A 25,799-nucleotide genomic window follows, 5' to 3' on the forward strand; every position below is an offset into this window, starting at 1 on the left:
TGCCAAAATGCCAGGAGTTTACACAGAGTTACCTGCAGAGCCAGCAGAGCCTGGATAACTGCCCTCTGCAACACAACCTGAACTCGCTCTACCTCAGTCGGCCCCAGGTCTGCGCACGCGGCCCCTGTCTGGCGTCCCCCGCCGCGAAGCAGGTAGCACCCGCGAGGCACAATCAGGAGGACATGGCAGCCGAGGACGACCTGAACCGGAATGTCGCCTCTCCCTCTCCTGTCTCAAGGTCCATCAAGAAGATCACCATCTCTGGGAGTAAGGACATTTCACAGGACAAGGTGCTGCAGCTTTCCGTGCCGGGGTCCACATCTGAAAACAACAATAACAACAACAACGTCACCAGAACATCAGAAGCACATCTGCCCAGGATTGTGGGACTGAGTTGTGAGAATAAGCCCAGTTCTCACTTCAAGGTACAGGACTTACGTCAATATGCCAATAAAATAATATGTTATCACTCAGACGTAGGGTTTTCTTTTCAATATTGCATATATTAATTTTACTAAAATTGTACTCAAAGAAACATTATAGTAGAGTATATACAGCTTCAAAGAAATGTGGAACACTGGTTTTATAATTATTTCAACAGAATTCAAGACATCAACCTCAAAGTCAGCATTACAAGTAGACATTTCCACTCATTTTATCAACATCCAGCACAATTAGAAGAGCCCACTGTGTCCATTCACACCATCTTTAACAACTAACGTTAGTTATTTTAGAGATACGGATTCATGACGTATTATTTAAAAAAATGTTACTTAGCACTTGCAGCACGTGATCGATATTTATTGTCCTGATTATTATTTTCGCATTGCACTACTCGTGTCTTCTTGTCCGACGCGTCCACGGCCCGTTCGCTCATTTCCCTTCGCTTAATGTTTTAGGTTTTACTCCGTAGAGACCGGAGCGATGACCTCCAGTCCTCCGGGGGACAAACCAGCCTGCGACTGAGGGCAGAGAAACCCGACCAACAGGTAACGGCTAGGATGCTAACGTTAGCTTAATTAGCTGAGTGCTAATGTAAACCGACAAACAGCTAACGTTAGCTAAAAACAACTTCGTGTTTTTTATCTCGGTAAATACAAATTTAATTTTAAAAAATCCCAAATGTATACTTTTTTCATATTGGCTGTTTTCTTCATGATAATTGTTCCGTATTTCCCAATTTTATTCAAAGTGCATTTGTTTTGCGGCCTGTTTTAACGTTAGCTGCGGAATTGATCTCTCAGGAAGTTACGTCACGCGCTGTGAGGGCCAAACCTCACCACTTCATCATGTTATAAAGATGGAGCAATGTCACACAGAGGTGGAGAAGTTCTGACATCAACGTGTGCTCTTGTTTCACTGCAACGTAGTAAAGAGGAGTAAACAGTGTACGTATTGCAGGATATACTGTTTAAAGGCTGTTGGATTTGGCCTGTTCCTCGTTGAAGTCATCGGCGTGTGTCGTGGATGAAGTGCTCAGTTACAGCAGACCGTGCAGAGGCAGCGCTCACTGGAAAACATGAGGTCAGGGAAGATGTTAACAAAAGAAAAGGCTTGAGTCCTCATGGAGGCTGCTTATAATAACATACTGACGGAGCAATGGCCTCATTTCCCCTTTTAGGACAAAAAATACCCTGCAGTACTCATCCACATCACCTCCTATTTTTTAAACCACAACCGTACCCTTTCTTCTTACGTGTTATTCACGGAAATACCTGGAAAACGGTCGTAATTACACCGGGAAGAAGGTGGCGGTGCTGTTACGTGTTTTGGTATGACATGATCTACCAAAGTTCTTTTAAAGGTGATATGTTTACATGTAGGGCCGACAGTAAAAAAGAAAACGTCAGACATCCAAGGATCTGTCCATTCCGGCTTCCTTCGTGTGCCCAGATGTTTCCTGGTTGGAGAACAGCGGGGAATGCTCGACCAGTGCCAGTCGTGTTTCATTTCAGTTCACGCACTGCTGACAGTGGGCCATTGTTAAGAGGGACCTCGAGTGTCAGAACAAGTTTATAGATATAGGATCAGAGGAAAGCGTCGTCTGGTGGACGGGTTTTTACTTAATTGCTGTTTCAGTCAAACGGCCGTCATTCTATCAACACTTTGTCGTCTGTGTCACACAGATCTCGGTGCCTGAAGCGCAGCGGAAGGAGCCTCAGAGAGGAGAAAGTCATCCGCACGCACACAATGGAGCGTCGGCAGCGGTTGCGTCCCAGAGCGACAGCTTCACTCAGCGCAACTCGCTCTTCAACAAGGAAGCGCTGCAGGTAAGCGATGGCATGCATGCACAGTGTCCTCATCAACAGTTTATCACGGTCAGACCGGCGTTGGTTTCAGCTGCCCGGCTGACACTTTTTCTGTGGGCTCGTTCTATGATTGGAAACCACTGAAACCTTTTTGAGAACGCTGCACTTTTCTGCTTTTCTGAAATGTGTTCAATCGTTTTGAAAATAAACCAGAGTTAGTCTTCGCTCATCCACTCTGATAAAAAGAAATGAATGCTGATCAAAAGAAGCTCCGCTGCTGAGATGAATTCAGAATGGAGGCGGCCTGTCGCTGGACCCTGCGAGGAGAACAAAATATGTACTGGTTCTTATTTGGTCACGAGGACTGTGTGAGCCGTGTTTGGCTGAGGGAAGAGTGGGAGGAGAAACCGCCACAAGTGAAGCAATTATTTCGGGATGAGATCATTGTTTGGCTCCATCTCTTCACGCCTATGGCCCAGAGAGACTCAGCCAAGCAGCAAAACTGGCTGTGTTATCTCATCGCTGCATCCACCCCAGTGGACAAGGACATTTTTCTGTGAGTTCGGCCGAGGGACATTCTGTCCGCAAGTTGGCTACGTCATCAACCATCCACGTTACAGGCCCGTTACTGTTTCCAGTAATCGGAAATTCATTTCGGGTGTGTCCGTTGAAGGAAGCATGCGATGTATGTACCTGTTGAATACTGCCCCCTAGCAAGTCGTTCCATTGCATGCATTTCTGTTGCTTTTGGGAGGAAACATGTCATTTTTTTGTATTTGACAGTGTTCCTCGGGAGCTGCTAGTTGCTATCGCTGATGAAAATGTGTTATTTCAGTATTGCATCGCCGTAGAAGTGGAAGTGAGTTTCCCAGGGAGAGACTTTTAAAGGCCCCTGATGTTTCAAAGCAAGGTCACCACATGGAGAAGAAGCACAGCGCCCGCTGAGGGCCATCATGTGTCCAAGCCGTCTCTTCAAACATCTCGCCTTTCACCCTCTCCGAATAGTTGCATTACTAGCGGGGCCGTCAACGTGGCTTTGTTGGTAAAGATGTGCACACTTGTTTTCCAGTTAAGATGCTCAAATTGAGTTCCAAAAAGCAGCCTGGTCTTCGATCACAGATTGTAATCAACAAACATGGAGTTTATTTTAGAATCTGATCTGCGATGGCTGCAGCGATGTTTTCCTGTGTGGCTCAAAAAAATCTCACAAAAGAATGAGAATCAGTGACACAATCTGAACTGCATGCATTAGCAGCATATTCTTTGTGGCCAGACTTACCGGCCTTACGGCCCATTATGATAAACAGACAATTGTTGTCTAGAGTGAGGCAGGAAAAAACAAGCGAATCATGGACTTCCTGTATGAGGTCATTATAATGCCATGGGAGATAAGGGCAGGCCTGTTGTCAAGCTCTTTTCCCTCTATTCAACACAGAATGGCCTCCGTTGCACCGGGGAGGGCGGCTTTTAAAGTTAAAAACCGGTCTCCCCCGAGGCAATGTGACATCACATTTGAACCTGGAGCAAAGAGTTGTTTAGAGGACGTGTCATGTGTGGTTTTGATGTTCTATTGATCAAAATGAGGGCTTACTGTAGAGTTTAATGCTCAATGTCAGTTGGACTAAATTCCGAGGAGAAATAACAACTCACTTGTGTCCTGAGCTGTTTGTTGACATTCTACACAACAGCAACACTGGAAAATAAAAAAATCCATTGTATGACTGTGAGAAGCGGAAGAACTGAAGTTGATTTATTAATCCATTCAGTAATTGTGACTTCTCTTGGGCGGGTCACTCGCCTCATCACCGAGTTCTATGCAGAAAACAAACGTGCTTTACTTTCCAACACTTTCTGGCTTTGGCCTCCTGGCTTGCAGTTCCTCGCAGATGTTTCCAGAAAATGCAGCTCCGCAAGACAAAAGCCTTACGCAGCGGAGGTCCGGCACTCGCCAAGAGAAACCTCCGCTCTGCATAGGATGACATCGGAGAACAAAACCCTGTTCTGGATGTGTCTAAGGCGCCGTGTTTCTCTGAGTCAGGGAAAAAGATGTTCCCTTTTTGCTCCCCTCGCAAGCTCTCTGCAGAGAGACCTGTCACACAGTCCACATCTCACCACCGGCGGGCTGCAGATGAGAATCAGTTGCAAAAGCCCAGGATAGGAATGCTCATGAAAATGTTGCAAAAGAAATCCTTTTGTCATGTTTTTAATGCGTAACGTTGATCTATACAAAAATATCTGCAACAACAGATACAGGTACAACAACCTAAACATGCGTGAATGACGCTATCCTCAGCCACGTTGCATAACTAACCATATCATTTACTTAATCTCTCCAACTCATACATTCTCACGTTCACCTTTTGAAATAAAAGGGTGATTTCATCAACCAGCTGAATCGAATCTAGAAACAGAAGTAACTTGAGGTCCACTGTGTCGAGCACATGCTGAGGATTAATGTGTGTTTGTGTTGAAGGCAGAGGCGTGGATCAAAGGCAAGATGCAGGATTTGAAGGATGGATGTAACATTCAGCGCTGCCCCCTGCAGGACTGGGAGGAAGCCTCGCGGACGCTTCAGAGGGACGTCAAAGACTTTGAGAACATCCTAATTCAACTCAACCAGGTGAGAAAAAGAACCGACACGGGGACGGACGCGAGCTGAAATATCAGCAACTTGCCAGGGTGAGCACTTGGAAACCAAACCAAACTAAAGGAAATGTTTATTTAAACGTATGACAGTTTGTAGAGACCTTAATCAGGGTCTTGTCAGAGTCTTGTCGGGTCACATAACGTGTAACATAATGGTCTCGTAGACATTTCCAGTCGAACCAGAGAAAAGCAGACTTTCAGTGTTCCAGACGCCTCTGTCAGGCCAGTTTATACTTTTTTGCTCACGGGAAAATGTTTGGAAATGGTACATTGCTGATAATTAACCTCCACCTAGAACCAAGAGAGATTTTTTATAAGGGCTCTCCAAGAAATACATGGTAGTTTTCCAACATCTGTGAAGCCTGCTGGCACATCAGCGACACTCTGACAAACGTGAGGTGTTAAATGTAACGGTCCCCGTTAGTCCTCCGCACCCGAAATGAGCCCTGGCTTTCTATTTCAAAAGATGGGTGAGCAGTTGATCTGCAAGCTGAACCCCACCTCTGATCTGGTGAAGAAGCAGCTCAGCCAGCTCCGGGACCAGTGGCAGACCCTGAAACAGACGGCCTCGAACCAGACGAGGGCGCTGGGCGGAGCCAAGAACCTGCAGGAGTTCAACAAGAAGGTGGAAAAGCTGGAGGCGTGGATTAAAAAGAAGGTAAAAACCCAAAACGCCCCTCTGATGTTTAGAAGGGGGTTTAAATGCATGCAGGGGATGTCATCATTTTCAGAGCCGAGGTTCAACTGTGTTGAACTGTTGACTAGAAGCATTTATTTCACAATATTGGTGCTTTTTCATTAACTGTCTGGGATTTTGATTTATTACAAATTGCGTGATGCGTTCCTTTTCTGTTGATTTATTCATGTTTACTATTGTGAAACAGGCTGAGTTATTATTCATATGGCCCTTCAATTGAAATTAACACAACTATTTCCTCCTTTTTCATAACTGTACTTTTAACTGATTTTGATCACCTCCTCAAATCTCTTCACCTCCTTTCCCCTATTATTCAAAACACAAAAGCATTTAATCCGAATGTCACACCTGAAACCAAAAACAGTTCCAGTCTCAGAGACACCTGGACATGCAGCCCTGACCAAAAATTGACCCAGATCATTTGGGCAAGAACATAGCATTTGCTAATACAGGAAACTGACTTGTCTTGTTTGTATTCGCTGGTGTAAAACATCTGCCTGTCATTATCAAAAAGCAATCTGCTTTTAAGGTCCATGTTTACCTTTCTGTTCATTTCCGACACAAAGGAACTAATGATTGATAATGGAGCAGTGGGAATGTAATGGAGGGTGATGATTATGAAGTCTGTTAAACATCCATCCCCAGAGGAGACTGCATTCTCCATTGAGTTCCACTCATCCTTCCCTTTGAGCATTAGTATCAGGTCCTCGCCTAATGCCGAAGGCTGTTTCTGCTCAGCATCTTGATAGCAGGACCGATGTTTTTTAATCGCAGTGCCTCTAAAAATAACTAATAGGGGCTATAAACACCGACGTTTATGTGCGCCAGCAGGAAGAGGAGCAGTCTCTGGGGAACGTCCTGGGAAGAAATGTTGACAAAATGCAGCTGACCAGGAGAATTTTAGATCTGAAGCAGGTGAGTGATGTTATGGAACAAGCTAGAGAGCTAATAATAAGTAAAATGTAGATATGCAATACACTCTTGAAGTGTAAATATACACATTTCCAAGTGTAAATAGTTATAATACAAGTCACTTGACAGGGTGTATTGTAGGGACAGCTGAGGTCAGTTGGGTTGTGTTTTCCTGCAGGAGGAGCAGCTGTACAGAAACCTACACGAGGAGATCAACCACTTGGCCCTAAAGCTGGAGAAACAAGGGAAGACGGATGTCAAAAACATCTCCAGCAAGAGGAAAAACATCAACAAAATGTAGACCTAAAATGAGCACGTTGATGAATGAAACATCTTCAATCTAGAGAGAAGGCTCATCTGTGTCTGTGGTCTCCTTTGCGTAGGTGGCTGAAGGTCCAGTCTCATCTGAAAAACCACCATGAAAATCTTCAGCTGGCACTGGAGGTGTCCTCTTTCTACCAACAGGCCGACAATACCTTGTTTGCTATTAATAACATGGTACAATTCCCTGAATGCTTAATGGTTTCTCCTCCAATTAGATCTGGTTTTCACGTTCACTGATACAAACCCTCTCTTTCAGTGGAAAAGCATATCGGCGTCCAAAGATCTGGACGGCTTTGGAGACCGAGAAATACGCGACATCGCCAGTCAAATAATGGTAGGAATCTCTTTTTTTTTTTTTTTGTTATGTTTTTCCACACTTGAAGCAGCGCAGCATTCTCAGATGCTGACAGTGTGTTGCAGAAGCCTTCTCTACCTAACATACAGGCCTGTGTGTGGTAGGTGCTCGATGTGAGCGTGTCCCAGGTGTCAAACCTCCACCCCGCCCTGGCTGCCGGCGTCACGCAGAAACAGAGCGAGGTGAAGGACTGCTGGGCGCTTCTTCAGAAGGCTTTCAGGCGAGACAGCAGGCCGAGCGTACCGCAGACAACTTCGGTGGCCCCGTAAGTACGCGCGCCATTTCACTTAGTAATTGGGGCTCCACGGGTTTCCACTTAGCTGTAAAACTGTATTTTTCTGTTATTTCTCTTCTGGTACCCTCCATGAAAAGCCTTTTCCATTGGACATTTGTATATAGGCTTCTCCCTCTCCCATGATTAGCCTTGTTGGATTTGGGTTTGAACTTGAAAGGCTTGAAAGATTATAAGCAGAGTGAATGAGCGGTCCGTCTGGAGAGCGACCACCACACAGAGGATCACTCACCACACACTCTCTTAGGTTGTAATTTTCAGTTTTCTGCACTGCTTTGGAATTTGACCATGTGTTTGATTACTGTACTCGGTGAATAATGTGTTCACACTGATTCAAGTTGGCAACACAGCCTGTCCTTTTTCTCACTGTGAAAAACATGGCGTCACTTGACTATTCTGCCGAATCCGAGATATAACAACGTTTACAGGAATATTCAGTTATTTTTATTGCATTTGTAAGATCATTTATTGTTACTTTAATAGCCTTCATTTTGTGTCCAGAGTTTTACATCATGCAACTTTTTTTAGACCATCAGAACCAATAACTACTTAATGACTACACATTTAAATGTGGCAGTAAAATTGGAAAGCCAAGCTGCAAGTATTTAACAATCCTGTCCTTTCTGAGTTGGTGACATTTGTGAAACGTGGCATTTTTGGAAATAATGTTCAAAATTTAAAAGGTCATCAACCTTCAACACTTTGTTCCGAAAATTGCAGCATACATGGAGTTTATTATTAATATTAGATCGTTAGGCTGTATCCTCTGGGGACCATGAATATTCAATAACATTGGATCAAGGTGTGGGACTGGCAAATGGAAAACAATACAATTCTCATACCTGGACAAAGAACTTTGAACACTTTCCACTTTTTCTCCTTATGAATGCGGTCAGGAGAAGCTCGAGGCCACATCCCTGACATCCATCTCCCAACATCTCCCCAAAACGTTTCACACGCTGGAAGCCTCTCATTGTTATATCCAAATGTGACATCATCTCGACCTTCTTATCAGCTGCGCTTCATGGCTATTTCAATCAAATAACACAAACACTGGTCGAAAGCTTCAGAGCCATAATTGGAGCTCTGCTGTCGGCACCACAGTAACCTCCCCGCTGCTCCTCCCGCAGGACGGACGGGCCCACGCTCCCCCCCAGCGGCTCCGCTTTCACCAGGGAAGATGCCGACCCCCTGACACCAGCCCGAGAGCCCCGGTGCAACGTGGGAACCGAGACGCAAAGGATCATGGGAAAGGAGGTGAAGGAGGAGCAGAATCGTCTGAAAGGCTGCGTAGTGAGTAGGTTCGGTATTTCATTCTATTGAGGGAGAAACCGCGCTGCGGCTCTTTCCTGTGAGAGAACAGCGCCGTCGGCCCCCTCAAGTCCTACGACATCTGTGGCTGCAGAATGTGACGCACTTTGTCCTTTGGTTTGGAAAATAGCCGGTTTACTGTAGAAGCAGGACTTGTGTTTTTGGAGTCCTGTCAGATGTGCTGAGGAGGAGTTGCTTTGTGCCCCGGCAACCAACTTAACGCTGGTTTTCCATCCTACCAGCTAGTTGATAGTTGATGATCCGGCGTGCAGGATGTGAGGAAGCCCGTCAGCATGAAAGTCAGCATAGAGTCTAAAACCCAAACAGCAGTGCTGTAGAGAACTGAGCCTAAATAACCCCAGTTAATAAATGTTATGAATCTTTAGGCCTTTAGGAGTCACGGGGAAGAGCTTTTGGAGTTGTTATTTACCCTGGTACCAGGATTCCACAAATTCCCATGACATACTGTGAAGGCGAGAGTGTACAACGTAGCTAAATGGTGGACCACAGCAAATTCCCCTCCCACCCGAAATGTTACGGTAGAATAGTATCGGCTTTCAATCGCTCAAACAAAAGTACACAGTCATTGGATTAATAATATATGAATAGATGGCCTGTGGGTCAGCCCGGGGTGAGTGGATAATCCGCCGAGCATGTGGATTCCTCAGACGCGGCATTCCTCATCTTGGAGGCCGAGCAGCCTTTTATAAAACACGTGGGCGCTGCTCTGGTACCCCCTCTGCTCATAAACCTGCAAGGAAATACTGCCTGCGCAGTTTAGAAGTCTATCCAGAAACATAAGTGTGTGGTATGTTAAAAACCAGTAATTATGTGTATATTTAGGCTTTTAAGGCAGCACATTCAAATCTCTTTACAATCTGCAAGTTAATGCACGGTGGCTATTTATGTTCAGCCCAGAGGTATCCCATAATGCAACGCTACCCTCCCGTTATTGACCCTGAGTTGAGGTGAAGTCCCCGCTGGGCGCCTGGCCTGGTTTTGCCCAGTGAAAAAGTGCCCAGATGCTGGGATGAGAGAAGACTTTCCACTCATTCCACCCTCTGTGTGCTACTGGTTCCTTTTATTTCACGGCGCCGCAGCATCGCCACCTGTCACAGGAATCCATCACGCCGGCAGGCAGGAGCTGAGCTCGCTGCCTTTATTGCTCTGGGAGCCGAGCGGTGCGCTGTCGGCCGGACCCCCTCTCGTTGCGCTTTATGGAAGGACTAACAAGTCTCACCGAACCAAAACCCTGGAGCCCAAAGACGGAATTACGTTTCACCGTTCAACCAGTAAAATGAATCTGTCAGACACTTTGCTTTAACTCCACCAGTGCTGATGAACAGTGTTTTTGCAGACATGCAACATTTTTCCTTCTGGCAGTGTCTCTAGTGCAATTTGACTCAATATAGTCTGTGTGAGGGTACATTGTAATCCACGTCTGTGTCAGCGGTATTGTGGCCTCTGGTCTCTTGAGGTAAACATGTCTATCGTCTGTTTCTCTGACTAATTGTAGCCAGATGCCGGGGCCGCAGACCAGATGTGCTTGGTGCTAAGTGATGGTTCCTGGCTGACATCACTTCTTAGCACATTGCAGAAAGACACACTGGGAAGAGATTGGTAGAATGCAGATAAGAGAATGGAGAGCCCCAGGATTGGGAGGAGTACGTTAAAATATGAGATGATTGCACAGATGATAAAAGCACAGAGCAGCATTAAAAAGGCAGCGAATCATTAATCTACATTGCCTTTTGGCCGTGGCTTCCACAATTCCTTTTTATACGGCGCAATTGGATGTCGAGGGCATGATTTGTTTCGCAGTCAAGCCGCCGTGAAGGATGAAGAACGGAAGCGGATATCTGGGGAGGAGACGTCCCTGATGGTTATCAACCCTGTCAAATGAGTCACAGTAGTTGGTTGGTTCTGCAGCTTTAGCACCGAAATGGGCCTCCATGAAAGTCGGAACGGCTCACTACACCATGACTGACGTGTTACTAAATGATCTTCGACCCCTTCAATGAGCCGCATCTCGACACGTTTCTCCAGCTCTCTGGCTCACTTGTAAGCGCGGTAAGAAAATAACATGGTTTTAAAGCAACGACTTAAAACAGCGTTATTAATTATTATTAATTAACAATTAATTATTGCGCTCTTTTTTTTTCACTGAGAAGCCTCGTTAATTTTTGCAGAGACCTTATTTGTGTCAGCGCTGTTTTCACATTAACTTATATAAAATCATTTACGCAGCTTGCCCTCCATTATTCAAGTATTTAGACATAAATGTCCACATAAAATGAATGCTCTACTAAATTCACAGTTAATTGCGTTGTTTCACATTCACGCCTGTGAGTTTTGCTAAGCAACACAAACAACACGTCCTTTTAAGTTCCTTTTAAAAACCTTCGTGGCTGCCCGACAGTTTTAGACGACAAACAGAAACCACACACCTCAATGTCATGAAATGAGGCAAAAAAAACCCAATACACTTCAATAACCTTTGTTGGATCCTGTCGCAGTGGACTGTTGTTGGTAACTAGACCAACATTCATCCCGCTGTGTCCTGAGTCCTGAGTCCTTTGGCCAACCTGAGAAGCATCGTAGTAAAAGAGGCTCAGCGGCTGTTGACGTCTTTAATTTATTGCCGCGCAAAGACGAGGTCTACTGCACATTGTCCTACACAAAAAGTCCACTGCGTAGTTCTGGAGGGAGAGCAAACAGCCCATGGAAATCTGTATCTAAGGCTGAGAATACACTGCTGCTATTTAATGACAGTCAAGGATTTTAAAAGAAAAAAGGCTGCCGTGGCTCTTTTTGGTCAGCAGAGTGGTATAGCACATGTTGGCAACCGTGTTGGACCTAATGTGTTCATTCATGAAGCAATTATAAGACATTTAAACTTTCACTGCCATCTTTAGCGTTTTTATTGCCCACTGTGATGCTGTTAAACAGATTAAGCCCGCGTCTTCAGTCCGACCTGGAGAGCCAGCCTTTTGTAAGAGAGAATGCCGTGTGTCGTATGCGGCGACGTCGTCCGGCCGCATTGTGACGCCTCGTTGACGAGACGCGACTGACACAAGGTGTCAAGCGCGTGTCGGGCTCTCTTGTCTTTTGGTTTTCACCCTCACTCTCACTCTTCCCTCCACAGAGCACTGTCAAATGTGGGATCGGCAGGAGAGCACAGAGCCAGGAGCAGCCAACAACAAACCGCACCTCCACACCCACGGGAGACGGCCCCGCCTGTGTCAATGATGTCATCGGCGGACATCAGTGGAAGGGGGAAAGGTGACGTTTCGGCCCGGCTTCTACGTCTCCTTCTCTCTCTCTCTGACTTGCATAATGAGAGGTCTTTTTGTAAGTCCTAATTGGAGGCACATGTCTGTGTTTTCTTTGCAGCAGCAGAAAGCTCGGAGCAGAGCCCCGGCTAGCCGCCGCCGCCCCGCGAGGCCACCCACAGCTTCACACCCAGCTCCAGAAGTTCACCGTGTCCGCCGACAAGGTGACCCGACACTCTCCCACCGGACGCCGCCTTTCGACACGTTCTCTTTGCGGAGACAAAAAAGGGTTGTTGGGGAGCAGAGACCCTCGGTATTTATTGCCATGAATGATTAGCGCTGGAGTTGTAATCATCCGCTGACTCCCTCGCCTTGTAACCAGCCACAGACATTATGTCACATCCCTAAATGAGACAAAGCTGTCCTCTGCACTCATCCGTGGCTGTGCACTGACTAGTGTGCCAGCGTATGAGTAACATTAGATGGATCCTGGTCCCTGTGCTCCCTGTGGCTTCTGAATGCCATATCTCCTGTTTATCATGTTCCTCTTTTAAACTGTTTTGTCTTCTCGCTACGCGCCCCCTCACCCCCTTTCCATCTCAGACATTGTCCTGGCTGAAAGACAACGTGTCCATGGCAACACAAGTGTGTTCAATAGCCAGCTTCGAGGGGCTGGAGGCGGCCAGGAAGTGTCAACACGCTCTGGAGCAAGAAATTCTCACCAATGGGGCCAGAATCGAGGTGGTCAAACGGGTAAGCCAAGGCACACTGTCATACTCACAGTTTGTCTTAGAACATAAGCCTTGGATCGATGCCTTCAATGAAAATATTCCCCACATTTTGCCAACTGGGCACCTCGACAGGCCTGGTTTGTGTATTAATGGAATAACGAGCTGACATTTCGCCCTGAGCTTCGGTTTAGGTTGATATTTCGCAAACCTTGAATCCCAGTCCTTAATCATCACATGCTCTCATCAGTCTTAACGCTCCATCCTCAGGAGGGCCACGGGCTGGTCCGCGCTCAGCACGCAGGCAGCGCCAAGATACAGGAGTTCCTCGGCCAGCTGGAAGTCCTGTGGGAGGAGCTGCGGAGGAGGCACCGGAGGAACGCGGCGTTTCTGCAGGCCTCAGAGGAGCTGGGTTTTAGGGTATGGTTCATAAAATATCGCTCAACAGGCCTTCCTCTGCAGCACACTTCTAGGTTTAAGTTTAAGGGGAAATGTATGCTTATGAGAGATGATTCTGGATGAGTTCGTCCCTCCGGAGAAGCTCTCTGCTGCCCGTGAGCCTGGGCTGTTCACATACAATCGTTAGTAGAAACGTTTTGGGCTTAATTGGAAGTCTGCAAGGTATTTTCCCCTGAATTTATGACTGGTAATCCAAGGGATATAAATCGCACTGCCATATAATTCAATTATGGGATGGAAAGAGGCTGCAAATCTCTCCCAGATTGATGACTTATTGGGGAAGGGTGAGTGTTTTATTACAAAAGATGTAGTTCAGAGCATGGTCTACTTCCATTAGGAAAAGCTAGTATTGTTTTTCTTTGCACAGTACATCACCTCTGTTGGTTTTGGCCGTGTACCAAAACCCAAAACCACTTGGAAATGACTCCAGGAATACTTCTTCCTCATCAGCCGGGCTGCTTATGTACTGTGCAGGTTGTGAAAGTGCTCCAGGCCCTGGGCAGTCTGGAGGCCTGGCTGGAGTCCGTGGAGCTTTCCATGAAGGAATCGGCTCTCGCCGGGGACCCTGAGACGATGAGCATGGCCGAGAGGGAGAGCTGTCTGCTGGAGAAGGAGGTGGCGGCCCGCCGCCCGGAGCTCAGCGCCCTGAGGCAGGAGGTGGAGCGTCTCCAAACCCACAGTCACCCGCACACACGAGGCCTGCCAGCGCGCGTGGAGGAGTTGGAAAGAAAGTGAGTTTGTCAAAGGAGGAGAGTGGGAGAGGTCATGGGTAGCTCCCCGGTGTCTGTCATCAAGGAGGACTCATGTTATAGATCCGAACAATCACACTCTGGTGGTTTCGCTCGACACCGTGGTAAGGAAATAAAAGGGGGATTTAGTCAGTGTTTCCAGCAGGTTCGGGCTTGCCATGTCTGCAATCCACCATGGAAGAGTTTATTCATAAAATCCCCAGTTCTTAGTTTAAGATAAACAACCATAAACCACCTAAAAAAAAGTATAAATATATATCACACAACGTCTATGCTGCCTCGTCTGGTCTAAGTTGGCAAGAATGAAATTCTCTCCATGTGCTCATTCATTGCACGGCTGGGGTCATTTGTGAGTTGTGCAGCACTCAGTGAGGTCTACGACAGTCCTGACATGCACTTCACCCACAGCCTGTCAGTGTCGCCCGTTCCATGCCGGCCCCTTGGGAGACAGATGGTCGCCATGGATGCTCAGTAAAAGCCCGTGATGTCTGGCTGGTTCACTAGACCTACCTACCGAGGTTCATAAACACAAGTTCAGGCTCTGTAAAGAGCACCAAGCTGACCAAGGAAAATAAAGAAAAGGAAAAGGTCCCAGGTTAAGTGTTTCCAGGGTGGGTGGTGTTGGAGGGAGGAAGGGATGGACACTGCTGGAGGCCGGGGAACCACTGATGCAGGTGGAGCCTCCCACTAAGCAGCTGTGAGACACTTGGAATGATGTCATTATTTAACACTACAGACGCGGAAACTGAAGGCTCATTTATCCTGGAAAAAATACCCTTTGAAATTGCTCCTTTTAACATCTCAAACATAAACTGTGCACGGACGGGTACCTTCATGCCCTGAAGTACAGGAACTGTTGATGTGACACTTGAGATATGATTAAATAAACAACCCTTTGTGCTGCTCGCAGCCTCTGTAATGCGGTTCCGCGGAAGGAAGCTGAGGTGTGGCTGGTCATTAGAACAGCCCTGATGGCGTGTGCACGTGGGTCTGTGTGTGTCTCCTAGGTACCATCGGGTCCAAAGTGCGCTGACCCAGCAGAACTCTGAGCTGCAGGACACACGAATGCTTACAGAGTTCCTGGAGCGCGTGGAGCTGGAGGAGAGCCAGGACCTCACCGGCAGGCGGTACAGTCTGGGCCAGGTGAGGCACCGAGAGTGGAAATTCCACTAAATGTATTTATACATTATAAATTCAGCCCCAATACAGTCACGCTGAATGGAGTTTTATTTGTGACTCAAAATAATTGTATAAACAATCCTCCATTCTAAATATTCCATCATGTCAGCCCTCTTGTTTTGTGGTAGGAGTGATGAATATCACACCAACACAAACTCCGTGTGTGGCTGGATACCACATGTGAGGAAATGCTACAGATCTTTTTCAGCGATATTGGACCCGACTGAAAACAACGCGCTCTCTCTCTCTCTCTCTCTCCCCCTTGTTCTTTAACTAACAGCCTCTTCACAGTGAGATTTCCTCAGCTCCATCCTCGCTGGGACTCTGCAGCAGTAGTGGTGGGGAGCCCCTGATAGAAAGCATGGGGGACCCTGTGGAGGAACTACGAGAGGCTGTAGAGATGCTGAACGACACTGTAAGGGAAAGAGGCCGATCGCAGAGCCACGACCAGGCCGTCCAGGAGCTGTTGAGCAAGGTATGAGTAGGTTAAACTACAGAGAACTCTAGTTCTAGGTCCTTTGCTGTTTTATTTACTCATCATAATCTTAGATGGTGCCGAAAGTCCCTCCACTTCTGTCACAAACATTTCTCCGTTTGTTCTCCTATTTTAATAAGAACAACTACCACCCACATGAGCAATTTATTATCATTCATTCTATTATTGTCAAAATAACACACACACACAGCACCATTTGGAACGTGACTCTTGTTGGAAAACAAAGAATAAGAATAAGATTTAATGATTTGCGCCTCGCCAGCGCGCCAGCCTGGCGGTGCACGTGGAGGAGTGCCTTTGCCGCAGCAAGGAGCTTGGCCTGGACATCCTGGAGAAGGAGACGGAATTGGCCGTCCAGTGTGAGCCCGACCGCTGCGGCCTCGAGGCTCTGCAGGAGAAGCAGGACCACCTGGAGGTGAGAGGAGGATGGTGTAAACATCCCAAATGAATCACTGGCGCCGATATGATTTGAGTCCTCCGATCCGTCGACTTGTAATTATTGGCCTTTTGCTTGGTGCAATGAAAAAAGGGGAAGCCCCCTCTCTCGCCTTTTAAAACATTGTTCCACCGTCTGTTTCCTGTTGTGCCAGATTTTCTCACATTCAAGAATAAAAAGAAAAGAAAAAAAAAAGCCAGCCCAACCTGGTTTGTGCTTTGTTTATCACTGTGCAATCACACACACACACGGAGCGTATTCAAACAGGTTATGGAGTGTGTTCTCTGCGTCCGGGGGTCACAGGGTCGGAGATGCGAAGTTTGTAAAGTGCGTGAGTCCGTTTTGGGGAAAGTGTTATTTTTATCACACACACACACAGCTGTCTGGACTCGATGCCGCTGAAGAGCAGAGATGACCTAATCCCCCCCAAACTGAAATAACTGTGCCGTCAGCACACAAGCATCCACAACTCAGTGTTCTGGAGCCCTGCTGTAGGTGAGAAGCGTTATGAAGCATTACTCCCAGAGAACCCTCGGCCCTATTAATTACCGCCTTGCCGAGAGGGGGAAAAGTGGTCGAGATTGCTGGCTTGCTGCAGCGTGGCGGCCCACATGCAGCCCACATGGGTCTGAAGCCGAATGATATGCATAATGCGGGGGCTGAGGTCATAGTCGTTCTGATATACAATTGGTACAGGCTGTTTGTCTGATACAGAGAATGATGGGAGATGATAGATCTTCGTCGTGATTCTCCACAGATTGACTATGAAGTCATCCGGGAGGAGGTTCAGGAGATGGAGAACCAGACGTCCCGCTTGGAGCAACTGTGCCCAGAGAGAGTGCACACGCTCGGGCCAAAGATCCAGGCTATGCTGGTGGGCTGGACAGAGCTGGGCAAGAGTGCGACGGAGAACAGGTCCCGTCTGCGAGAGTTCATGCAGCTCCAGGACTTCTTCAGGAGCTACCTCGCCATGATGTAAGCAGGCCGCGGGGACTTGACCCCCCCCCCTCCTCTACCGCCAGACATTCTTTTCGCAATCCTCTTTCCATTACAATAACTAACTCAATGGGACGAACAGGATGTTCTCGTTGTCGAGAGAAGGTCCCTGGTGAAATGTATCATCTAAGACGTGCGGAGGAGGTCAGCGCTCGTTTCCTGGGCCGAGTGTGACAAGGCGATGAATGTCTGTTTTATCAGGGAGAGTCTGGACCTTCTCATCCCTTTTGCTTTGTTTTTTGACAGCCCTGTTCCTTGTCTCCTCCACCCTACCCCCTCCCCCCCAACCCCAACCCTCTCCTCTCAACAGCTCGTGGACGGAAGACACCAGGTCGAGCATATTCTCCGACACCGCCTTGCATCTCGGGAGGGAGGGCCAGAGGCCTCTCGCTGCCGAGCTGGACACGCAGATTGAGCAAAAGTTTGAGGAGTTCGATGAGCTGGCGGACGCGGGGCGGCATCTGTTAGACAAAGAACACCACCTCACACAGATGGTGAGCGTGACTTATGACTCACTGCGATCCTTCCATATATTGTTGGTCGATGTTTTCACTAACCCCGAGTAATGTGTTGCAGGTGAGGGAGCGCATGGAGGAGCTGAGGAGTATGCTCGGGTGGATCTCAGTGCACTGGAGGGCCCAGAAACAACAGTGGCTTCACAAGAAGAGCCAACAGGAGCCTCCACAAGATAACATTTATTCCGAAGCCACAGCGTGGACTCCACTGGCAGAGGTAAAGAAAAAGCAGAGGCCTTTTTGCACAACTCATTATAAAACTTATTTTATAGCCTGAAACAGTGCTGAAGGCACATAAAACAACGACAACTCAGTAACAACAGGTCAACTTTCCATTGCTTCCTACACAGATTTTATCTCCTGAGCTGGAAGCCCACCAGCCCCTTCCGTCCCGCTTCGTCGTGGCCAATTACGACGCCTTAAAGGCAGCAGCAGACGGCCAACCCTCGTCGCTAGCGTCCAGACGGGCCGAGCAGCCCGAGGAGAAGCCGTTAGACGACGGGTACGAGGTTATGAGCGGTATCGGCCAGCAGGACGCCCACACCCCCTCCTCAAAGTCTCCCAAATCCGCCATCGTGGTCCTCAAAGAGCCGAGCAGCCCCGCTTTAGGGGGCACGGTGAACCTCATCCTGAGTTTCGGGGGACAGGCGGACAGCCAGGCTCAGGCGCTTGACCCCCCGCGTGCTAGGACGGACGAGGTAACGGAGGAGGACCCCGAGCCTCAGGGCGTCCACAGGGTGAGAAACGCACCCGTCGCTTCACACTGAAAGTCACCAAGCACCACTGTCGGTACCTGAAGGGGATTCTGTTAGTTTTCCAGGTGCCAACGCACACGCACACCTGTTCTCTGTAAGGCCACTGCATGGGATCTCCCCGCCTGCCTCTCTGCCTCTCCTCTGGCCTTCACGTGTTGCTTTTCCCCTCCTTTTCTCCCTCAGCCCACTGTGCCTCAATCCTCTGCCTGTAAAAGCTTTTGGAGGCGCTGCCAGGGGCTTTTGGAAAATACTTTCGGTAGTTTAAAGAGAAAGAGAACGATTTATCGGCAGAGTGCAAACGAGGTAAACAGCGTGGTGTGAATCGGCGCTGCATGCTGCGTCTCAAAGTGTGCCGGGGACCGCATGCTGTGTGTAGTTGTGTTTTTGGGGGCGAGGGCGGGGGGGGGCAGCATGCTTTACTAACCCTTGTTACAAGCTACAGTCAGTCCTCAGATTCACTTGTGCCAAAGTGCTATCACCTCTGAGGGTCACTGCGGCTGGAAAATGTAATGTCAAAAGTCATGATTTCCTACTTAACTGCAGTCGTAAATGCAAATCCCAAACCAAAAAGAAATCTATTTTTAATGAAGCACATTCGAATGGGATTTGAAAGGGGATTTTACAATTCATTTGAGGAAATACAGACGTAGTGACACAGGTGCAGTAGTACTATTATGTGAACTCCAATGAACTGTTTTTAGAATACAGCACCAGTCAAAAGCTCGGACACACTCATTGAATTGAATGAGAAAATGAGTCCAAACCTACTATACTATATACAGTATATAAGTAATGTCTACCCGGTACTTAGTCTTATGCGCGCCCAAAAAGTGATGTCAGAAACTGCATTCAAAGGAGTCATACATTCCAGCGCTACGAACAAGGACTTATCTGAGTACGCCCGAGGCGCCGTTAACGAATCTGCGTCTTTGAGATTGTGAATGTGGCGCCACCTCATCTGTCAGCAGCCATTCGGCCCGGTCAGCTTGTCTGGTGTGAACTCGGATAAATAGTTACTGAATATCAGACAATGAATCAAAACCTTGCTCCGTCATCAGAACTTCTCTTGGGAACTCGTTCAACGGGCCGGGCTCTATAGCTGCAGGGCGGCGATGGCAGATATGGAATGAGGCCGATGAGTACGAGAGAACCGACCCAGTCTCCTCCCCGCTGTGAATGTTGACAGAAGCTCCTTTCTTCTCATTCTGTTATTCCTCCGCGAGCTTGACACAAACCTGGTCTTGTCTGGCTTTCCGCCGCTGTGCCTCAGTTGTGTAAAATAAGTGACCTCATTTTCACTTCCTATGGAAGTTGTTCTCCAGCTTGGACTCGGGCCCGATTGAGTCCCGGACGCCGACACAGGCTCACTCTTCCTACTGAGAACTGGTGCTGAACTTCTCAAGAAAGGCCCCCAGACTGCACACTATGATTTATAGTCTGGGCCTTCCGCAGAAACAAGAGATTAGTCACAGAGTTGAAAGGTCAAGCCATTACAGCTGCATATGACGGCATGTTCAGCTACATGTGACTTTAATTAAGTCCTGCAAGCGTGCGATCATTTCTGTGTTATTTTGTCCTTTCATCTCATTTTCATGTCATTTTTTTTAACCATTTATATATATATATAAATATGTATATATACTGTGTGAGGTTTGCATATTTCCTGCATCCGTCATCTTCTTGGATGTGTGCGACGTGGAAGCAAGCAAGCTGATGTTTTGTCTCTCGTTCGTCTGTAACACGTAAAACTTGCGGTTTACTATTTGCGGCGCAGCCTCAACGGTTCGCCGCCACGCCAGAGGCCCCCCCGCTAACATCCTTTTCTTTCTTCCAGGTAAGTACCTACCTGCATGTCAAGGATAGCAGCCTGGCTGCGGTCCCCGTGTACGAGAGTATCACCTTTCCCCGCCAAAAGAGCCGCTCTGCAGCCTCGGCCTCCCCAGCTTTCTCCGCGGCCTCCTCCTCGCCGCCGCCCTCGCCGCTTCAGTTGGCCAACGTGACCTTCCGCCACCCGGCGGGGAGCGGCGGCAGCTCCCTCTTCAGCAGCCTCAAGAGAATGGGCAAGAAGAGGAAGAGGAAGAGAGACGCGCGCAGGCACACCATTCAGAAAATCATGGGGGTGGAGGAGCGGCCGGGGGGGAGGCCGCGTTACGACTGCGAGGCGATCACGTACGACACGCGCACGTGGCCGCTGAAGGAGGCCAGAAGGAAGAAGAGTTCCCAGGAGAGTGGGGAAGCGGTCGAGGCTCTGGCCTACATGAAGAACCCCCTGCTGACGGACATCGACACCGAATGCGCCGGAGAATACAGCATCATTCCGTATGCCGTCTCCGAGGGGACGACCACAACTCACGCGAGGAGCCACTGCAGGTTCCTCTCTCTGGGCTCCGTGCTGAGCATCGACCTGCCCAAGGACATGACGCTCATCCCCAGCATTCAGGACATCATTACCATCGCCCCACCGGAGTGCAAAATAGGAGCAGGCACTGATCCGGACCCCCACTCCCAGAGACACACGGCCCTGAGCTCCTTCAAACAGAGTCGGCCCACTCCTGCCGTCGCACGCGGCTCGGCGGAGCTCAGTTTTCCCGCCGCAGTGAAAGATCCGCCCGACGTGGAAAAGATTCCCCGAACACAACCTCCGGGCTCCTCGGAGGACGTCGAGGATCACAGGGTGCCGCGCAACGGCCTTTCTAAAACCCAGTCCGGCCCTCGCAGGTGCGCGGAACAGGCGCCGGACAAAACGGCGTCCGGGGTCAGAACCAGCACGGCCGAGAGAGATGCCAACAGCCAGCATTCCCATTGCCCCATTTACGTGAACCATGCCGGGAATACAGCCGCACAGTCACACGTGTGCCCAAGTGTCCACACGCTCATCCGCGACCTAAACGGACACCCGTACCACAAACATCCAAGGCCCCGGATTGTGCGCGACGAGAGCCCCGGGCCTCAGAGCCCCAGACCTCAGAGCCCCAGACCTCAGAGCCCCAGACCTCAGAGCCCCAGACCTCAGAGCCCCAGACCTCAGAGCCCCAGACCTCAGAGCCCCGGACCTCAGAGCCCCAGACCTCAGAGCCCCAGACCTCAGGGTCTGAGCCAGGCTTCTCACATGGTCGTGAGTCTGAAGTCCACGGTGAGCGTTCGCCAGGACTCCGTGGATTCCGGGATCTCCACCTCCAGCAGCATCAAGCTCTGCAACGAGGCGCTGTGTGCGGATAAGCCGCAGCCCAAGGGCGTGGTGGGGAGGCTCATGTCCTTCCAGGTGGCAGGTCTGGACTGCGCCGCAGCGAGGGAGGACCCCCTCCCGACGGCCGCGGCTCCGCCGGCGGAGCCGGAAGCGGAGCCCGTCCGCCTCGACCGGCAGCAGTTTGAGGAGGAGGAGGAAGAGCTGGAGGACATCTGGAACCGGACCACCAACTCCAGGCGCAGCGTCTGCTCGGACATCATGTACCAGCCCAACCACGGACCCTCAGACCAGTCTGGGGAGCCCGTCTCCCGCTCAGCTTCACCCGAGACCCCGGCTGAGCGCTACAGGAACCTGGTCACAGCCTCAGCACCCAACCTCCCGGTGGCAGAGTTCAAACTTCAGAGCTTGCTGGGTTACGACAAGGAGCAGAGGCCCAAAGGTCGCCTCCCTCCACTGGCCACAGGGGACAGGAGGTCCTGGGCAGCCTTTCCGAACACGGAACCCGCAGGCAAGAACGCCGTCTCTGTGAACGAGACGGCATCGGATCCGGTGAAGCTGCCAGATGTGGGGGACAATCCGAGATATATCTATCAATACAGAGAGGAGGAAGAGGAGGAGGCAACGGTGGGGGAGGAGGTGGAGGAGCATGCAGGTTCTTTGAAGGTACGGTCAGCGTTTGAGATACTGTGACGTTAAAACCTTAGAGACTGTAAAAAATGAAAATCTCTGTTTAAAGCCATGAGGATCCAAATGTTGTTTGCTCACAGCGACCACTACAATAAAGGTGTTGACTGCGTTGTTCTGTGTAACAACACTTGTAATATTATTAAATCAATTCTAGAATATAAACTGGGTCTACATAGTAACACATTGCCCCGATACTGTAGATGAGCCGTAGCATTTTACCCGGTTCTGCTGTTGATGTGGACGGCCTGCATGAGAACCTGCTATCTCATCTCCTCTTTCCGAACAGGAACAATCGATGAGTCTCCTCTCAGTTCATATGAGTTTGGATGCCGTGTGTGGCCAAAGAAAAGCCTCGCAGAGCCTGGATGACATGGAGAAGCAGGAAGGCTCTCTGGCCACAAGAGGGCGTCCTATCAACCTGGTAAGAGCCACTGCAACGAGACAAGCTCCTACGCCTTTTCTGAGATTTAGCTCTTATGAGGAACCACAGAGTGGAGTTGCTTGTGTTTTTTGTCTTGACATCAGTGTTCACTTTACCTCTCAGAGTGGGAAGCCCGAGCCGCAGTCTATGGAGGCCACTCTGGAGAGGAAGCACAAGCTGCAGCTGGGGGGAAAGAAAGTAAGACTTTCTGAGTAAGCCGGCGCGGTCAGCGAACGTAAAGCCCGCAGTAAGCAGCACACACTCTTATCTTATTTTCACAGGCTGCCTCGAGGGGCTGGAACTCCTACCATGCCGTTCTATACAGACACACCCTGTGCTTCTACCAGGACAGAAAGGAAATTCTCAGGGTAAGCAGAAAAAAAAAAAAAACACGACAATAAGAGCCCCAGAGAAGCGAGATGATGAATAATTGGGATAGCATGAAGTCAGCAGTGATGAATCCGTGTTACGCCGCAGAGTTCCGCATGCGGCCTGCCGCTGAACCTCGCGGGAGCCGAGTGTTCACCCGCCCCGGAGTACACCAAAAAGCCCAACTGCTTCCGACTCCGGTGAGACTCTAATGGCCACTAATGATAATGACGATGCTGTGCAGATGGCGTGTCCGACCGAGGATGTAACATTTTTTTTTTCCATTCCCCCCCCCCAGGCTCCGGGACGGGTCTGAGTATCTGCTCAACGCCTCCTCCCGCTTTATGCTGAAGAAATGGATGATGAAGATACAAGCAAGCACGGGTGAGCGTTGTTATTTGGAGGCTATTGATTGCTACGCCTGAACTGGCGTCGAAATGTTGTGAATCATTTGTCTTTATTTGGTTCTTGAAAGGTCTGAGCGAGACTCCGTGTTCGAGCGTCCCCGCTGATCAGGACCTCCCTGTTTCCACGTAAGACACAGCGCTTACTCCAGATTTGGTGCTTTCAATATTTAATGTTATTAAAACTCCCCCCTCTCCCCCATCCCAGCAAGCCCTCCCTTTGCTCCACCTGTCACGGCACCAAATGCCAATGCTCCTGCCGCCGCGACGTCACCTGCACGTTCCCCAGGCGCGAGCCGCCGGGCGGCACCCCCCACGCCAAGGAGACGTTTGTCCTCACCAGGGAGTTCAGTCACATGCCACAGACTCGTTTGAGGAGTGTGGACGAGCGGTCGACCGTCTCGTCCTCGGCTGCAGGCCGCCGCGGTAAGGCCGTCCGCTGTGCTGCATCTGCTCCACATTCACACTCGGCATGACAGGCCCCGCCCTCCATTGTTTGCTGCCGAAAGGCCTGCGCCGAGCCGCTGGTGGTCAGAGGGACGCGCCCTGGCACGGCAGCTATTGATGCGAGAGGGTTTTTATGATTTTAGTGCTCTTTTAATCGGCAGTTAACCGTTGAGAAATGTGTTCCGGGTGTAATTTAGCCATGTAGTGTTTCAGACGTCCATCACACGTCCTCCCATCATGCGAGAAAATGGGGACTGGCTGTGTTCCACTAGAGGGAGCTATTGTATTGAATTAAACAACTGGAGTATCACAGGAGCTCACATCTGTTGCTCTTCTGCTGCTCTTAACGCCTGCTTTTGATAATCTCTCGCCTCTCGCTAGATGATGATGATGAAGACAGTTTGACGGTGACTCACAGGCCGTCTGGAGCATCCAGTGACGCCACCTCCTCCTCCTCCTCCTCCCCCCCTGTCTCCAGCAGCGAGGACCGGCTCAGCAACAAGCGGCGCTCCCACTCCTTCACCTCGGGTAAGTTTGCGGTGGTTAAAACGAATGAGGCGCGTCCGAGGGAAACCGTGAACAGATGTTCTGTCGCCCCGTCTTCTGTTTCTCAGCGACGTTTCAGAGGATCAAACCCACGTTGCACACTGTGGGAGGCGGAGGCCCGGAAAGAGGCTCCAACTACTGCGTGACTCTTGTGGTCGGGGACAAGTCGTCAGGCGGAGCGCCCGTGAGCGAGAGCCCCGGGCCGCCGCTGCTGGCCGCCGCCGGATGGCGGCAGGATGCCTGTGAGGATTCCGCTCTGAGGAGCTACACCAGCCTGCCGAGGCCGCGCACCAAGTCCGTCTTCAAAAAGTTCTTTGGGAAAAGGGACACCTGAGTTTTTACTAACAAAGGTGTGTTGTTGTTTTTTTACAAATAGTGTGCAGTGCACGTGTTTGTTAAAAATATAAAGAAAACGCTACTACTGACTGTATTTATGATCTGAAGAGCTGCCGCAGTTTGATTTTTGATGTGTTTTATATAGATCACTTCCAGGCCTTCTGAGTGTTCTCGTGAAAGGAACAATATTGTGTGTGTGTGTGTGTGTGTGTGTGTGTGTGTCTGCACCATGTCATCGTAGATGTGAACATTTTCCTATATTTGCTTTGATAGTTTTTGGATGGTTGAGTTATTGAGTATACGGTCTCTCTATGAAGAAACGGACCTGCTCAGGACAGAGAATCCGTTTAGAACTCAGTTATGGTCAAGCGTTCAATACCCTCAACTTCACATGTACGCCGTGTGGTGCACCAAAACATTTTCGTCCTAATAATGAAATCAGCGGTTTGATACTGCTTGAGCTTGTTTGATATTAACACTTTTTTTCAAAATACAAAATGTATTAAAGACTATTCATAATAAAACATCAAAAACCAATGCTTTTCTTTGGCTGTGATTATTCAATGAAGATATGAATTATTACGACGAGTTGGAAATGGCTGTTATTCATGCTCAGTTCTCGTCTCCGGAGGCTTTGACGAAAGGAGATTAGATGAAGAGAGAGATTAAAGGCCAGGCCAGGCTAAGAACATCTTCACATCATTAGCCTCCTTTTTGCATATTAAAAAGGCACAATTCAAACAAATCCATAATCAACAGCATTTATGCTGATGAACCAAACAACCTCTGCGGACATTACGGCGGCATAATGAGTCATGTGCATGGAGAGTGCAAAATAGGACTGTTCAGCATTGAAAAATATTCAGCGATTTCCAGGGACGGATTAGTTACAGCACAAAGAGGAAAGGATCACGAGGTACGAATTTAAAAAAAGACATTTGGAAAATTTGAATAAATGAAGGACTAAAAAAGGCTTTGAAGAAATACAATTTAAGGTGCAAACACTAAATGAGCTGAAATGTTTTTGATGC

General features: G+C 48.9%; 1 protein-coding gene across 16 annotated transcripts in view; it reads left to right on the top strand.

Moving 5' to 3' along the window:
- Positions 1-25,305, top strand: part of mymx (myomixer) — a 26,450-nt gene extending 1,145 nt beyond the window's left edge. For 2 of the 16 annotated variants that reach the window (XM_078104009.1, XM_040178971.2), the window contains exons 2-35: positions 1-425; positions 900-989; positions 2,127-2,270; positions 4,723-4,869; positions 5,362-5,553; positions 6,421-6,507; positions 6,683-6,801; positions 6,888-7,002; positions 7,085-7,162; positions 7,288-7,448; positions 8,606-8,768; positions 11,932-12,068; positions 12,180-12,282; positions 12,662-12,811; positions 13,057-13,206; positions 13,720-13,976; positions 15,002-15,137; positions 15,454-15,648; positions 15,932-16,084; positions 16,863-17,080; positions 17,412-17,595; positions 17,678-17,833; positions 17,967-18,353; positions 18,555-18,674; positions 20,206-22,221; positions 22,532-22,666; positions 22,790-22,864; positions 22,948-23,034; positions 23,144-23,235; positions 23,334-23,419; positions 23,511-23,568; positions 23,648-23,865; positions 24,268-24,414; positions 24,501-25,305. The exon at positions 1-425 is cut by the window's left edge. In XM_078104009.1, the coding sequence (XP_077960135.1) occupies positions 1-425; positions 900-989; positions 2,127-2,270; positions 4,723-4,869; positions 5,362-5,553; positions 6,421-6,507; positions 6,683-6,801; positions 6,888-7,002; positions 7,085-7,162; positions 7,288-7,448; positions 8,606-8,768; positions 11,932-12,068; positions 12,180-12,282; positions 12,662-12,811; positions 13,057-13,206; positions 13,720-13,976; positions 15,002-15,137; positions 15,454-15,648; positions 15,932-16,084; positions 16,863-17,080; positions 17,412-17,595; positions 17,678-17,833; positions 17,967-18,353; positions 18,555-18,674; positions 20,206-22,221; positions 22,532-22,666; positions 22,790-22,864; positions 22,948-23,034; positions 23,144-23,235; positions 23,334-23,419; positions 23,511-23,568; positions 23,648-23,865; positions 24,268-24,414; positions 24,501-24,766 (7,247 nt within the window). In that variant the 3' untranslated portion in view covers positions 24,767-25,305. The remainder of the gene's footprint in view (positions 426-899; positions 990-2,126; positions 2,271-4,722; positions 4,870-5,361; positions 5,554-6,420; positions 6,508-6,682; positions 6,802-6,887; positions 7,003-7,084; positions 7,163-7,287; positions 7,449-8,605; positions 8,769-11,931; positions 12,069-12,179; positions 12,283-12,661; positions 12,812-13,056; positions 13,207-13,719; positions 13,977-15,001; positions 15,138-15,453; positions 15,649-15,931; positions 16,085-16,862; positions 17,081-17,411; positions 17,596-17,677; positions 17,834-17,966; positions 18,354-18,554; positions 18,675-20,205; positions 22,222-22,531; positions 22,667-22,789; positions 22,865-22,947; positions 23,035-23,143; positions 23,236-23,333; positions 23,420-23,510; positions 23,569-23,647; positions 23,866-24,267; positions 24,415-24,500) is intronic. The other 14 variants (XM_078104011.1, XM_040178973.2, XM_078104010.1 and 11 more) reach the window with 10 other exon arrangements.
- The last annotated feature ends 494 nt before the right edge of the window (positions 25,306-25,799 follow it).

The sequence above is a fragment of the Gasterosteus aculeatus genome, chromosome 6 (assembly GCF_964276395.1).
Source record: "Gasterosteus aculeatus chromosome 6, fGasAcu3.hap1.1, whole genome shotgun sequence".
In the NCBI taxonomy this organism is placed as follows: domain Eukaryota; kingdom Metazoa; phylum Chordata; class Actinopteri; order Perciformes; family Gasterosteidae; genus Gasterosteus; species Gasterosteus aculeatus.